Genomic DNA, 14,945 nt, shown 5'->3' on the forward strand with positions numbered 1-14,945 from the left:
CTGCTGGATAAAAATAGCAGTGGCAGTGGTAAAGCCAGGAGCTAGGTAGAGCCTGCTGGGCCAAGAGGCCAGGAAGCAGAGCCTGGGGAGCAGGGCCAGAGGGCTCCTTGCCCACTCTGCCCAGAGTCAGCCATCTGTGGGAAGCAGAGTTGAGACAAGGGCCTCTTACTGCTTCTGCCTGCAGCAAGCCTCAGCAGGAGGGACCTCACCACCAGGTGACACCAAGACCACTGTAACCATGACAACCAGCCACCAGCCTCAGGACAGGTACCTGGGGGCTAAGGAGGGTGGGGGTGGGGTGGAAATGGATCTCCAAGGCACTGGATGGAATCTGGAATTGCCACTGCTGGCTGGCCTTCTGACCAGTTAGCTGTGAGTCAGGTCTGGACAGTGGTGGGGGTTGTTTGTGCTTTGGCTGGGTGTCTGGGGAAGGCCAAGGTGGGTGGGTGGGCTGTAGTCCCTCCCTGGCCTGTCAGTATTTCCGCTGTTGCTCTCTAGCCTAGCCAGCAACTGCCAGCTCCTTCCGCCACCACTGTGGTAGCTATTTGGCAGCTTCCCTCATTCCCAAGCACATCTGGCTGAACTGCCCTGTCCTTCAGGGCTGCCCAGCGCCTCCACCTTGGATGACCTGTCCCACCAAGTCCCTTGATCTGACCTTCCTTGCCTTCCCCCTCCCCCACCTCTGGAACCTGTGTGCTTCTTCAAGTTAGACCCATGGCTGTGATTGCGCAAGCGTATTTTGAGGGAGAGGCTGGAGCTGGATTCCAGTTCTACAGGGAGTCAGGGGTCAAAGAAGTTGAGAAGTGAGGCCTGGAATCTGAAAGATTTTCCAGGTGCAAGGTTCTGTCCCTCCCTCAGTTCAGCGTTCCCCATCCCATTACACCTCCCCTGGCCATCCTGACTCCCTCCTGTACCAGAGGGTACAGAATTAGGTCCACAAGACTGTGGGGACCTTGGGCACTGAGCTTCATCCCTCGGGACTCTTCCTCCATCTGTACCAGTGCGGGGGAAATAGCTACTTCACAGGGGCTTTTTGGGGGAGGGGGAGGACTTAAGGAGGCATAATAAGTGCATATGGAGTTCTGGTGTGGTATTACAGGACCAGTACTAAACTGTTAACCATAACATCAGCAGTTCAAACCCACCAGCTGCTCCTCACTCCTATACAGCAGGGGTGGGGAACGTCCGGCCCGTGGGCCACAGAAGGCCCTCGAAATCATTTGGTCTGGTCCTGCCCAGGCAACCACAGTTCCAGCCATCAAATTAGGAGTGTTAATTAAACATTTGACCAAATATAGCAGGCTAATTTCTAAGTTGATAATTTTGGATGGCCCGTGGATGATGTTATAAATTTTGGCAGAAAAACGATTCCTCATCCCTGCTATACAGGGTCATTATGAGTCCAAACTAACTCGATGGCACTTAACAATACCGTGAGTACATGGCCCTTGTTAGATCCCTGTTTTCCTTCATTCCTGCCTGCAACCACTGCAGCTTCAACATTTCCTAAACCCATTTTCCTTCCCATCTCCATTTACCTTGGCCTATGTACCAAGCCTGTTGTTAAGTGCCGTTGAGTCAGTTCCAACTCATAGCGACCCTGTATTGGGTTTCTGAGGAGCATCTGGTGGGTTTGAACTGCCTATAGCGCCTTGATTCAAGATGGGGACTCTCAGAAGGACTTCAGGGGCTCAAGTTGCAATGGCTCAGACCTGCTCACTAGGGTGTTTACCCAGGCTCTCCCTGTGTGAGGCCTGCCTACGGTCTAGACCTTGCAACTCTGGCCTCACAGCCCTGAACTGAGTGAGTCCCTGTCTTCACAGGGGTAGGCTGTGGGCAGGGGACAGCCAGCATGTCTGAGAATCACAGTGGGAGAGGCCGGGGCTGCTAAGCTTGCAAACAAGGCTTGTCCCTGACATGGCCTTGACGTGTAGGACTTGGGGCAGTGCCCTGGTCAAAGCTGGGACGGCCCTTATTTATACTGTGGGGCCCAAATGACCTGGCCTGCCATACGTGGTATGACCTACAAAGCCGGTTCTGTCTAGGCCAGGAAAAAACAACTCCTTCATTTCCCAGTTCACCCTGAGGCACCCACCTGCCTGCCTGCCCACTAGGTCTGGAATCGGCTGGGAGTTTCTTGACCTAAGAGTCCTGTGTGGGGAGCTACAGAGTCCCTGTACAGTAACAATAATCATGTCCAACTTCTCTGGTGAGGGTGAAAGAGGCATTTGCTGTTTGCTGTCTCCCTTGCCCTCCCACCCCCAGTCCTTCAGCAGGATTTCCAAAACCAACCCAAATGTGGGGGTTACTGTGGTTCCTGGCCTGCATCGTCCCGAGAGTCTTCCAGGGCTGGGAACCAAGGTCCATTCAGCCATGTGTCCCTGACTTCAGTCCTACTCCAGTCTTGGCCTGTGCCCCTTTCCCTCTCCCCTCGCCACCACTCCTCCCAAATAAACTTTGGAGGACCTGTTGGAGGACCATACACACAAACATAGAGTTGTTCGGGGACAGCTGGAGAGAGACAAGGTCAGGGAGAGGGGTGGGATGGGAGTCATGTCGGCCCCCTTTTCTTCTCCCATGCCCAGGTACAAAGCTGTCTGGCTTATCTTCTTCATGCTGGGTCTGGGGACGCTCCTCCCCTGGAACTTTTTCATGACAGCCACTTTGGTGAGGCTGGGGGCCTGAGAGGGAATGACCACTGGGTGGGCAGGGCCTGTGTCTTTCCCTGAGGACCCGGGGTCAGAGGTTCCAAAATTCCTCTCCACCCCCACCCCTGCCCCATCCCAGTATTTCACAGATCGCCTGGACAAGTCTCAAAATGTGTCCTTGGTCACTGCTATGCTGGACATCCACGCCTCCGCCGCCCCCACAATGCTCTCGCCTGAGCGCGGTTACCTCAGTGCCATCTTCAACAACGTCATGACCCTGTGTGCCATGCTCCCCCTCCTGCTCTTCACCTGTCTCAACTCCTTCCTGCATCAGAGGTGAGGCCCACCTGACCCCTCCCTACCAACTTTTTTTTTTTTTTTTTTTCCACTTTTTATTGTAATTTGAGTGCAAGTTTACAGAGGAAATTGCTTTTCCATTGAACTGTTCATACACATTTTGTTTTGTGCCAGTGATTGCGATCCGCACAACCTAGCAGCATGCTTCTTAGTTCTTGTGTTTACCCTTCCCAGAGGTCCTTCTTTCTTCGCCATTCCTGTCTTCTGAGCTTTATCCCTGGGCAAATACTGCTGCTCTTTTGATCTTGTGTGGTTGACTGTTCTAAGGAATGGATACCTCTCTGTTGTTGTGTACCTTATTTATGGTGGCTGTGTGCCGTGGAATTGGTTCTGACTCATAGCAACCCTGTACAGGGTTTCCGAGGCTGTAAATCTTTCCGGGAGCAGAAAGCTTCATCTTTCTCCTGCAGAACAGCTGGTAGTTTCAAACTGCTGACCTTGTGGTTCACAACCCATTTCGTAACCACCACGCTACTAGAGGTCCTTCTATGCCTTATAGGCCTGTTTATTATTTAACTAAAAGTTGGGCCACAGGGGTGACTGAGGGCCTAGTCTCGGGAGGTTCCACTAGTGCCTGTGAGGTTAATGGGTCTGATCTTTTGTATGGTAATTGAGTTTTGTTCCACAGTGTTCTCCCACTCTACCCAGGACCCTCCATTGTGATCCGTTACACAGCAGGTCTGACATGGTAGCTGGGCATCATCTAGTTCTTTCCATCTGGGTTGTGGAGGCTGAGGTTGGCGAAGTCCCTTAGTCCTTTGCACTAATTGTTCCCATGCTTTGACTTTCTTCCCTGTTCTTTGCTCTGAATGGAGAGAGACCAATAGTTGCACTGTAGATGGTCACACACCAACTTTTCAGACCCCTGTCAGGACTCACTAGAATAGGATGGAGAATGCAGTCTGGGTGGGCCTCGCTGCCTCCTGAAAGTCTGGTTTTACCACCCCTTTCCTGGGCAGGATCCCCCAGTCCATACGGATCCTGGGAAGCCTGATGGCCATCCTGCTGGTGTTCATGGTCACTGCCATCCTGGTGAAGGTGAAGATGGATGCACTGCCCTTTTTCGTTATCACCATGATCAAGATCATGCTCATTAATTGTAAGTTGGGACTGGGAGGGGGGCCTGCGGGGCAGAGTCTTCCCCACATAACACCTTCAGACCATTCCTTCAAACCCAGGGTCAGCCCAAGAGAAGCCCCATTCTTCTCCCAGGAGGGACTGGGTGCCATGGGCAGCTAGGATGCAGAGGCCTGAGCGAATGTGGACCAGGGTTGGGAATGGGAGTAGACAGAAGAGGAGCTTAGTGTCAAGACCCACTGGGAATAAAACAAGAAAAACAGAGACCTGTTCTCCATAAGCAACCAGTTGTTTGCAAGTCAACTCTGACTCATGGTACCAAAGGTTAATGTGTTTGACTGCTAAACAGAAGAGGAGAGATTTGAGTCCACCCGGAGGTGCTTCCAAAGAAAGCCTTTCAGTCTAGTTCCAAAAATCAGCCACAGGAAGCACAGTTCTACTCGGACACACATAGACATCATGACTTGGAGATGACTTGATGGCACTGGTGTGGTTTTCCCATGAGCCCCCAACCCCAGCCCTAGTGGAAGTGAGTCCTGCCCTGCACCCTTTCCCCCACTGATGCTCACCCTGTTCCCCCCCTGCAGCGTTCGGTGCCATCCTGCAGGGAAGCTTGTTCGGCCTGGCTGGCCTCTTGCCTGCTAGCTACACAACCCCCATCATGAGCGGCCAGGGTTTGGCGGGCTTCTTCGCATCCATAGCCATGATCTGTGCCATTACCAGTAAGTCCGATCACCCTGGGTTTTGTGAAGAAGAGGGTGGGACCTGTCTCTAATCACTAGCACCTCCACCAACTCCCTCCTCTCCAGGTGGCTCGGAGCTGTCAGAAAGTGCCTTTGGCTACTTTATCACCGCCTGTGCAGTCATAGTTCTGACCATCATCTGTTACCTGGGTCTGCCCCGGCTGGTGAGCAATGCAGGAGGCTGGGGCTCCAGACCACAAGGGTGTTGAGGTTGAAACCTAGGGGAGATCCTACCTCTGAATCTATGTACCCTGCCTCTCCTACTTGATAGGAATTCTACCGCTACTACCAGCAGCTCAAGATCGAAGGGTCTGGGGAACAGGAGACCAAGTTGGACCTCATTAGTAAAGGTCTGAGTAGCCTGGGTAACCTGGGGACAGCATGAGCAAAGATGACAAGAATGAATACATGTATTTGCGGGCAGTGAACAGAGTGCAGAGGGACTTGGGTCCGGGATCAATGGGAAATAAGGGCTGGAAAAGATAAAATGGGAGAGATTTGGATTAAAGGTGATCAAGTTCTTAGGAATGTAACATGGCCTGAGGGACTTTGGGAGTTAGAGGGGAGGCTTAGGCTGGACATTAGTGGGGGACTATGAACTAGTTAGGGCATGCATGCTCCCAACCAACCTCAGCCCTTTTGGGGGAACATTGTCTCATTTCATCTCTCCCCATACTTACGGATCCCTCTTCAACTTCTCATCCCCCGCAGGAGAAATGCCAAGAGCAGGCAAAGAGGAGCCCGGGATCCCAGCCCCAAACTCTCAGTCCACCGCAACTATCCCCTCCATCAAGGCCATCCTCAAAAATGTACGTGCAGCCAGAGTGTCTTGCCCTCTCCTCTTCAGCCTCTTCCTTTCCGTCCTCGGCTCCCACCCCCCAACTCCTCCCTTTCTGACCTGAGACTTGGATCCACTTTCATACCGTGTGGGTGGAAGTTCTTTTCTGTAAGACGATGATGAAAACTCAGGCCTGGGTGAATTTCTTGCCCGTTTCTCTTCAGATTTCGGTCCTGGCTTTCTCCGTCTGCTTCATCTTCACGATCACCATTGGAATATTTCCCGCTGTGACCTCTGAGGTCAAGTCCAGCATTGGGGACAACAGTGCCTGGGGTAAGGGTGCCATGGGTTCTCAAGGTGGGAATGGGGACCTAGAGTGGGACTGGGATTTGGGGAGAGAGGGAACCTGGGCTGCTGTCTCCCCAGCTATACTGTCCTAGGTCTCTCTGCCCTTTCCTGTACTGGAATCATCTTCCCCAATTTATACCTGGGGTAACTGAGATCCAGTGAAGGTCAAGACCGGATAACTACCCTCTAATCCCCTCTGCCTTGTCTAGGAAGCTACTTCATCCCTGTGTCCTGTTTCTTGATTTTCAATATCTTTGACTGGCTGGGCCGGAGTCTCACAGCCATAGTCACATGGGTAAGTGGAAGCAGGGGGCCAGGCCCCTGTGGGAGGGAGGAGCCTACCCTTGAGACCCAGAAAGGGAACCTGAGAAGGCATAGTGGTAAGAGGACTGTGCTTCTTTTTTGTTTTTTGATTGAGACATAATTTACATCTAGCAAGAGATACAAACCTAAACTGTGAAGTTGGACATGCCATGCCCACACCCTCCTTTATAATCACCACCCAGGTCCAGATGTAGATAGAATGGTGCCAGCACCTCAGAAGACTCCACTCTGATCCCTCTCAATCAGCACCCCCTAAGGGTACAGGCTTTGAGGTTTCCATTCAGATCCTGAGGGTCCCTGAGGGTCTGGGTATGCCCTCGGGGCAGGTCTGGACTAAGCTATTGCCCTGGCTCCTACAGCCTGGCAAGGACAGCCACTGGCTGCTGAGCCTGGTGGTGGCCCGGCTGGTGTTCGTGCCTCTGCTGCTACTGTGCAATGTGAAGCCTAGAAGGTATCTGCCTGTGGTCTTTGAGCACGATGCCTGGTTCATCCTCTTCATGGCCGCCTTCGCCTTCTCCAATGGCTACCTCGCCAGCCTCTGCATGTGCTTTGGGCCCAGGTGAGCAAGGCCCCATGGGGACCTTAGGTAGGGCCCGTGGGGGACACTCAATAAAGGAAGAGGCCCAAAGGAGACTCTGATCCTGAAGCTTAGGGTTCCCAGATTGATATAGGAGACCTATGGGGAGAGACATGGAGGCTGGAAAGGGACAGAGTCCCCAGGCTTAGGTAGAGATGTGGGAGGCGGGGGGCTCTCAGGATGAGGTGGAAGACAGTCCCAGGATGCGTCCTGAAAAAAAGAAGCCAGGTCAGGGTTAAGGATGTCGGGTGGGTTCGTCAACTGAGTTAGTCCCACGCCCCTACTGTGACTGGCACAGGAGGCTGTCCTGAGGTGGCCCTGTCTTCTCTCCCTCAGGAAAGTGAAGCCAGCTGAGGCAGAGACCGCGGGAGCCATCATGGCCTTCTTCCTGTGTCTGGGCTTGGCACTGGGGGCTGTCTTCTCCTTCCTGCTCCGGGCAATTGTGTGACTGTGGGTGGGCAGAAGGACCACATTGCTGCCTGCCTCCACACATCTTTCTTCTTGCGGGGATGGGCAGGCATGGTGTGGGGCTTTCTCTTCCATCAGACCTCTGCTATTTCGCTGCTTGTACTGGGCCCTGGGCAACCATGCCCAGGGGAGGGAGCCTTTGTAGGTGGACAGTGGGAGCCACTGTGGGGTTAAGGGTCAAAGTCAGAGGAGGACAGGCAGAGTAGAGTCTCTGCATCTGCCAAGCCTCCCCTCACTGCACTTGGTTTGAACAGGACCCTAGAGGCTCCTGATCTCAGAGTTGAGTGAATTGTATATGTGTGTGCCTGTCTGTCCGCCTACCCTGGTACAAGGGGTGGCTACGAACCAGGACTGACCGTTATATGGTCTGATCTGATTATCTTCCCTTCTCCCCATGTACATTTTCCTCGGTGTACCTCCCCCCCACTCCTTATCCCTAATTCCTACCCATCATACCCCCTGTACAAACTGCCATTATACTGCCCTTTTTTATACTCAACAGAAGCCAGGTGCCTTCAGAGCCTCGGTGATTAAATAAACCTGTTTTTTCTTTTTGCCTCCATGGCTCCTGTTATCCTCCAGCCATGGCTTCCTGCCCTAAAGAAGGCAGAGCTGGCAGCCTCAATCTGGGGGGAAGAGCATGGCCCAGCTGGACCTCTGCCAGGGCTGGGCCTGAGTCCAAGGGGAGGAAGCGCTCTTGACCTGAGAGGGACTGTAGTGCCCCCTACTGGAGCCGTAGGGAGAGACAGACCTGGAGCCAGGACACTGACTGTTAGCCCAGACAAAAGCCAAGTTTTTCTTTGCCATTTCATTCCTTTCTTCCTGGGGATAGGGATAGTGCTCTCGTCTTTCCTTTGTCTTCACTGGTTTCTGTCTTCAGCCCCAGAAATGAGCTCTCCAGCACTGGTCAGAGAGCTTACCCCTACCCCCCACCTCATCTCCTGGCAGCACTCCCTCACCAACAGACAGGAAGAGGCTGAGGCCCAAGGGCTCTTCCCTACCTGGCACCCTGCCCTGACACCAAAGCTCAGCCTGCCTGGGGAACAAGAGGCCTATGTGTCCTGCTCTGTAACAAAGTCCTCTCCATCTTATCCCAGACTCTAGCTTAGGGAGGAGTGGGTTCCTCTGGGGCTTGAGTATCTCAGGGTTGGAGGCCATACTTCTCAAAAAAGATGTCTTGTCTGGAGTGCAGCTCTGTCCATGGGGTCCCAGCCTCACTGACCTGGGTCTTGGGTGCTGTCTCAGCTACCTCCGCAGAGCTCAGTCAGCCAGCAGCTTGCAGCTACAGAACTTCATTTCTCACAGGAGTTTCATCTAATTGAAGGTTTCAGGCCTCATTAAGGGCTGTTAGCCCATTTTTAAGGCTCTTTGATGAGCTCTGAAACCCTAATTGGGTAGTTAAGTATCTCATTGTATTAGGAACTGAAGTCTATGTAGTAATTTGTCAAACCACCATATGTATCTGAGGTTGGTGGAAAATAAGATTATTCCTTTCCTTTTAAGTGATCTCCTTCATAATGAGGGGCATATTCTCCAGTTATGGAAGGTCCTTTGGCTGTAAGAGACAAGCTGGAGCCTTCTGTGCCCTCTGCTCCCTGACTTCCCCATTTCATCCTGCACCTGGGAGCCCTGTTCCTTTCTCTCAGGACCAACAGGAACACTGTTCTCTGGATGCTTTCTTGAGTCAGGCTACCTTCTGCCTGGCCTCTTACTATTTCCTCCCTCCCTGGTGTAAAAATGGTATGGCAGAGATGCTTCTTTTTTAACTTTATGATAGGGCAGAATCACCATCAGCATGAGCCCAAGACTGATTCCTATGAGGCGGAGGTCAGCCGTGCCTCCTCTCCAACCTTTTCATCAATTCTGACACCTACTGTCTCTCTCACTGCACTCTACTCCTCAGCTGGGTTCAATAATTCGTTGCACTGTCCACACCGAACTCAACAGATAATACCCATGATTCAGGAGCTTATTAGGAAAGTACCAGAACTCAGAATCAAAATCAACTTTGAAGTAACAGGAACAACTCAGAATACGGTTCTTAATCAGTACAAGTTCTTGCCCTCTCACTGGGCCCTGCTGGGGACCTTTGCAGGCAAGTGTTACAACTCTTAGAATCATGGGTCAGTACACCCCACCCGCAGCCATCTAATGCCACGTTAGTAAGGTTTGGAGACAAGATTATTGTTGAAATTGGGTGAAGGTTTACAGAGCAGATCATCGGTTTTACATGTGATAAATCACACACACTTGGCTTCATCTCTGTTGTATTCCCCTCAGTGTAGCATCATATCACACTTCCTTGCTGTGTTTGCTTCCATTCCTCCTTTCCCAACCTTCTGAACTTTATCCTTGGGTAAATGCCCTTTTGATCTCGAATAATTGACCATTCTATGGTCTGTATGCCTCACTATTGTTAAATTGTGCTCACTAGGCCACAAGGTCGGTTTGGACCACAGTGTCAGCAGTTCAAACCTACCAGCTACTCCTTGGAAACCCTATACAGGGTCGCTGTGAGCCAGAATTGACTTGTTGGCACTTAATAACAATATACCTTATTGTTTGCTTGAAGATTGGGTCATGGGGGTGAGTTCAGTTCCAAATTTGTAGGGCCAGAGTCTTGAAGTTCCACCAGTCTATCTGACCAGCAAGCCTCGTCTTTTTTATGATTTTGAATTCTGTTTCACATTTTCTCCCACTTTATCAAAGACCTTCTAATTTGATTCCTTTCAGAACAGTTGTACTGATGGGCAAGCACTATCTAGTTCTGGTGTCAGGGATGTGGAGACTGATGCTCATGTGATTCGTTAGTCTTGAACTAACCATTACCATACATCTTTGATTTTCATCACTTTCTTCAGACAGGGAGAGACCAAAAGTTGTACCTTACATGGCCATTCACAAGCTTTAAAGAGCCCAGTCACTACACACCACGGTAGGATGGAGACTATTGTCTTTGTAGACTGTTATGCCAAATGATCATGGTGTCCTCTGAGTCCCCAGGCTCAGTGACTCATTTCCTCATGGTGTAACTTTGCCCCTACTACGGAATCCTGGTGTGGCACTGCAGGATAATGCACTAGACCGCAAGGTTAGTTTAAACTCCAAGGTCGGCAGTTCAAACTTCACCACCCACTCTTGGGAAACCCTTTACAGTATTACTGAGTTGGAATGGCACCTAACAACAATGCTCTACCACATTCATGAATATATTTGCAGCAGAGGTAAATATCCAGGTACAAATATCCTCTATCAAACATATATATATATATATACAGGTACGTATATTCCCAGACTCTCCCACACCCATTCAGTTTTCTATCCTTGTATCTAACCATAGATCACTATTATTGCAAAATTGTATATATTAAAGTATAAGATACAGTATATCTTACAGTATTACAGAATGCTGTTATCTTTAGCTTGCATTCTGTTGTCAACATTTTTTTTGCCACTATCATTCTTGGAGTCCTGCTGTGGGTTAATGTGTCAGATTGCAAAGCTATTTGAAGTACAAAGTCGGCGGTTCAAGCTCATCAGCTGCTCTTTGGAAACCCTATACAGGGTCACTATGGGTTAGAACTGACTCGACAGCACTTAACAACAGCAACAATCATTCTTGGAGTCCCAGTATGGTGCTATAGGATGAGCACTGTACCAAAAGGTCAGTTTGAAGCACAAGGTTGGTGGTTCAAACCCACCAGCTGCTCCTCAGAAATCCTATATAGGATGGCTGTGAGTCAGAAATGCCTTGATGGCACTTAACAGCACTCTTGCTACTACTGTTGCCACCATGTCACTGTCTTTTGTTAGAACTCCTCAGGATGGCAAAATGATCCATTCCTCTCATTAGGGTTTCATAGTCCTTATTTGAATGGTCTCACTCCCTCATAAGGGTACCTACACACAAGCTATCCAATCTTGGTGGGCTATACCATCTCATTTGCATAATCCCACCCAGTCATTTGGTGGGAACCCTAGTGTAGCGCTATAGAATAAGCACTGGACCCCACGGTTGTTTGAACCACAAGGTTGGCAGTTCAAACTCACCAGCTGCTCCTTAGAAACACTATACAGGGTTGTTTTGAGTCAGAACCATCTTGATGGTACTTAACAACAAAAAGACTAGCTAAAAGGAGTCTTAGTGTGGTGCAGTGAGTTAATGCGCCAGACTGCAAAGCCATTTGAACTGCAAGGTCAGAGGTTCAAACTCACCAGCTGCTCCTTGGAAACCCTATATAGAGTTGCTATGGGTCGGAATCGACTCGACAGCACTTAACAACAAAAGGGTCATACCAACTAATTCACTGCACTGCATATAGCCACGAGAATAATCTGAAAGCAAAATTAGTTTATGGTGGCCTCTCCCTGGAGCATGTTCCCATTTTCCACAGCATTTCCTGATCTTTTACCACCATGAGCAGAGACGTTTCTACCCCCCGCCTTTGCACCCCAGAACTTTTTGTGCCTGATTTACCTACATTACTCCAGTTACCAGACTCATTATTTTTGAGTGTACAATGTACACTCCATTTTGAATCTTCAAGCTGCCCACACTCTCAAAGGTACTCAAAATATTTGCTTTGGCGCCTAAGCCCTGCCTCCCCCAGACAGAAGCAATCTTCACGTGCCTGACTACAGATGTGGCAGCATATGCCCGGAAGATAGAGGAATCCTGGATGTTAAGTAGGTTCTCCCCAATTCTAGTGATGATTTGAAGGAGGGGGAAAATGCATTTCGAATGCAATCACTTTTCTCCTTTCTGTATTATTGACACTGAAAAAAATCACTAGAGTCTTTTCCCCAAAAGCGTTTCTAATGCAAAGGCCAAAAACTATCTTCTCGCTTCATTTCCATTCTCCCCGATCACACTATCTTTACTTGTAGATGTTTTTATTGTTAAGTGTCAGTGTCTTCCATTCAGAGACCCTGTATAGTGTTTCCCAGAAGCAGGGACTAATAGAAGAGCAGCTAGACAGTCTTATGCTTGGCCAGCTGCAATGATAAATTCTGACCACAAGTGGGCGCTCTTGAGGCAAACGACTTTTGCGGGGCGGAGTTAGAGGCCACCTCCAGGGATCCACACCACTTTCTTCCTAGTGTTTTGTTTGTTATAAAGTGGGAAGCGTCCAGCCGAAGAATCTATCAGGTATCTTTGACCCTGCTGTGATACCGCTTTAAGTATCATTTTTGCGCAAAGCATCAGTCAGCATTCAGTAGCTGTCCTCACTGGGGTGGCTGTCCCTGCAATACAGACATTTCCATTATTCTTTCATGATGAATTGCTGGGGTTTCAAACACTTTTAAAAGCTAAGTGCCATAGTCAAACTAGCAGCCGTTATTGAAAACAGAAATGGAGCCTCAGTTATAACTAATTGAAATATATCTGTATCACTCTTTAAAATGAATGGATAAAGTATGGTGATGTCATATAACTCTGACTCATGGTAACCGGATGTAAGGTTTCCAAGACTAAATCTTTCTGGGAGCAGATATTCTTATCTTTGTCCTATGGAGCGGCTGGTGGTTAGTTCAACGCCTAACCCACAGCAGCACACGGCTCCCAGGGCAATATAGGGAGGATGATAGAAGACCCCCAATTCCTGGAGAGACCAATGAATGTTCTCAGAGTTAAACTACGATAACAAAAAATAAAACCCACTGTCACTGAGTTGATTCTGATTCAGTGGCCCTAGGTAGGGTCTCGAAGACTTAAATTTTCTCATTAGCAGATCACCTTTGTCTCATCTTTCTCCCAAGGAACTGCTGGTGGGTTTGAACTGCTGTCTTTTTGGAACTTTCCATTAGCAGTCCAATACTTACCCTACAGCACCATCGGGGCTTCTAAAGTAGGATAGTGACTCTGTTATAGGGTTTCCAAGGACCCGCTGGTAGATTTGAACTGCCAACCTAGAGGCTAGCAGGCTACTGCTTATCCTACAGTGCTATACCAGGACTTGACGGTGACTCAAAATGGATGTGAGCAGAGAAATGCAGAGTCACTTTTAAAGAGATAGCTCTGTCCTCAGGGCTGAAACTTGGCCCAGTCTGACAGCGCCTGGGAGGTTAGCCAGCCAGAGGATCTGATGCAGAGGCCAGGCTGGCAGTGCCCACCCAGGCCCTTGGAATCAATCCGGTTCCTGGGACAAGCTGGCACTGGGCCAAACTGTCAGGTCCCCATCTTATCGAGACCTGCACCCTTGCAAGGGGGCCCCTCTAGTTTGTCTCAGCATTATCTGGTTTCCTGTGTGGATGCCTCAGTGAGAGCTTTCTGCAGCCCTGGTGCTCCCTGTAAAGGAGTTAAGTTGACATCTTGGTCTCAAGACTGCAGGTGAATTTAACTGTGTGCTGGATCCTACCAGAAGTCGCTTCTCTAGAAGAGCTGCTCTGTCAGACCCGGGACCATCAGCCTTACCAGCTGTATAACCTAGGGCAAGTCATTTATTTTCTGTGGCCCCAGGTCTTTGTCTTTAAAATAGGTGACTAAGGAGTCCTGGTGTGGCGCAGTGGGTTGGTTAATGTGCCGCAGTTCAAGCTCGCCAGCCGCTCCTCCGAAACCCTATACAGGGTTCCCTATGGGTCGGAACTGACTCCACGGCACTTCACAACAACAAGGAGTCCTGAGGAGCTCTGGTAGCCTGGTGGTGGTTATGTGCGTGGAGTCAGAACCGACTCATAGTGAGCCTATACAGGATTTCCGAGGCTGTAAATCTTTATGGGAGCAGAAAGCCTCATCTTTCTCCTGAGGAACAGCTGGTAGTTTTGAACTGCTGACCTTAAGGTTCGCAGCCCGATTCCTAATCACTACGCTAAGGTGACTAAGGAGTCCTGAAGGGGCTCTGGTAGCGTAGTGGTTAGAATTGGGCTGTTACTCTCAAGGTCGGCAGTTCAAAACTACCAGCCGTTCAGCAGGAGAAAGATGAGGCTCTCTGCTCCCTACAGCCTGGGAAACCCTGTGCAGGGTCACTATGAGTCGAAACTGACTCCAGGGTACTTAACAACAAAAATCCTGGTATTGCACTGTAGGATAAGCACTAGACCGCAAGGTTGAACAACAAGGTCGACGACGGCGGTTCAAACTCAAGAGCCGCTCCTCAGAAACACAAGAGTCTTCCTGTGGCACTGTAGGATCAGCATTGGACTGCTGTCCGCAAGGTAGGAGGTTCAAACCCACCAGTCGCTCCTTGGAAATCCTATACAGGGTCGGTATGACGCTGAATCGACTTTAAGGCACATAAGTATTCCTGGTGTTGTTCTGTAGCATAAGCACTGGACCACTAACTACAAGGTCGATGGCTCAAATCCACCAGCCACTCCTCAAATCCTAAACCTATGCAGGGTCGCTATGAGTTGTAACTGACTCAAGGCACTTCACAACAACATGTATGGACTTGCTGAGGAAGTAATCTGTGCACAAGAGACTAAATACTAGGGATGAAGACCCCCGCCGGGTCACATGAAGCCATCATCATTAGAAGGATGCTCACTACGGTGACACCCCCACCCCCACCGTGCTCTAGGCGCCTAGCTACTCCCCACCCCCTCCCCCGCGCCGCTCGTTCTTCTCCTGCGCACATCTAAAGCCACCAAACCAAAGCCAGAGCCAAGCGCCACTCCCCCTACGC

At 50.0% G+C, this 14,945-nt stretch overlaps 1 protein-coding gene across 1 annotated transcript; it reads left to right on the forward strand.

Moving 5' to 3' along the window:
- Positions 1-202: 202 nt before the first annotated feature.
- SLC29A1 (solute carrier family 29 (equilibrative nucleoside transporter), member 1) lies at positions 203-7,300 on the forward strand. The gene is made up of 12 exons (XM_006860513.1): positions 203-267; positions 2,586-2,667; positions 2,788-2,984; positions 3,965-4,104; positions 4,670-4,804; positions 4,892-4,989; positions 5,097-5,175; positions 5,537-5,634; positions 5,828-5,936; positions 6,161-6,246; positions 6,635-6,834; positions 7,189-7,300. The coding sequence occupies exons 1-12, from the start codon at positions 239-241 to the stop codon at positions 7,298-7,300; spliced, it is 1,365 nt and encodes a 454-aa protein (XP_006860575.1). The 5' UTR covers positions 203-238.
- Positions 7,301-14,945: the final 7,645 nt, after the last annotated feature.

The sequence above is a fragment of the Chrysochloris asiatica genome, unplaced genomic scaffold, assembly GCF_000296735.1.
Source record: "Chrysochloris asiatica unplaced genomic scaffold, ChrAsi1.0 scaffold00038, whole genome shotgun sequence".
Lineage (NCBI taxonomy): Eukaryota > Metazoa > Chordata > Mammalia > Afrosoricida > Chrysochloridae > Chrysochloris > Chrysochloris asiatica.

Coding starts and splice junctions, on each gene's coding strand:
- SLC29A1 (XM_006860513.1), top strand. CDS start 239: ATGACAACCAGCCACCAGCCTCAGGACAG. Junction 2,668..2,787: donor TTTTCATGACAGCCACTTTG/GTGAGGCTGGGG, acceptor GCCCCATCCCAG/TATTTCACAGATCGCCTGGA. Junction 6,247..6,634: donor TCACAGCCATAGTCACATGG/GTAAGTGGAAGC, acceptor TGGCTCCTACAG/CCTGGCAAGGACAGCCACTG.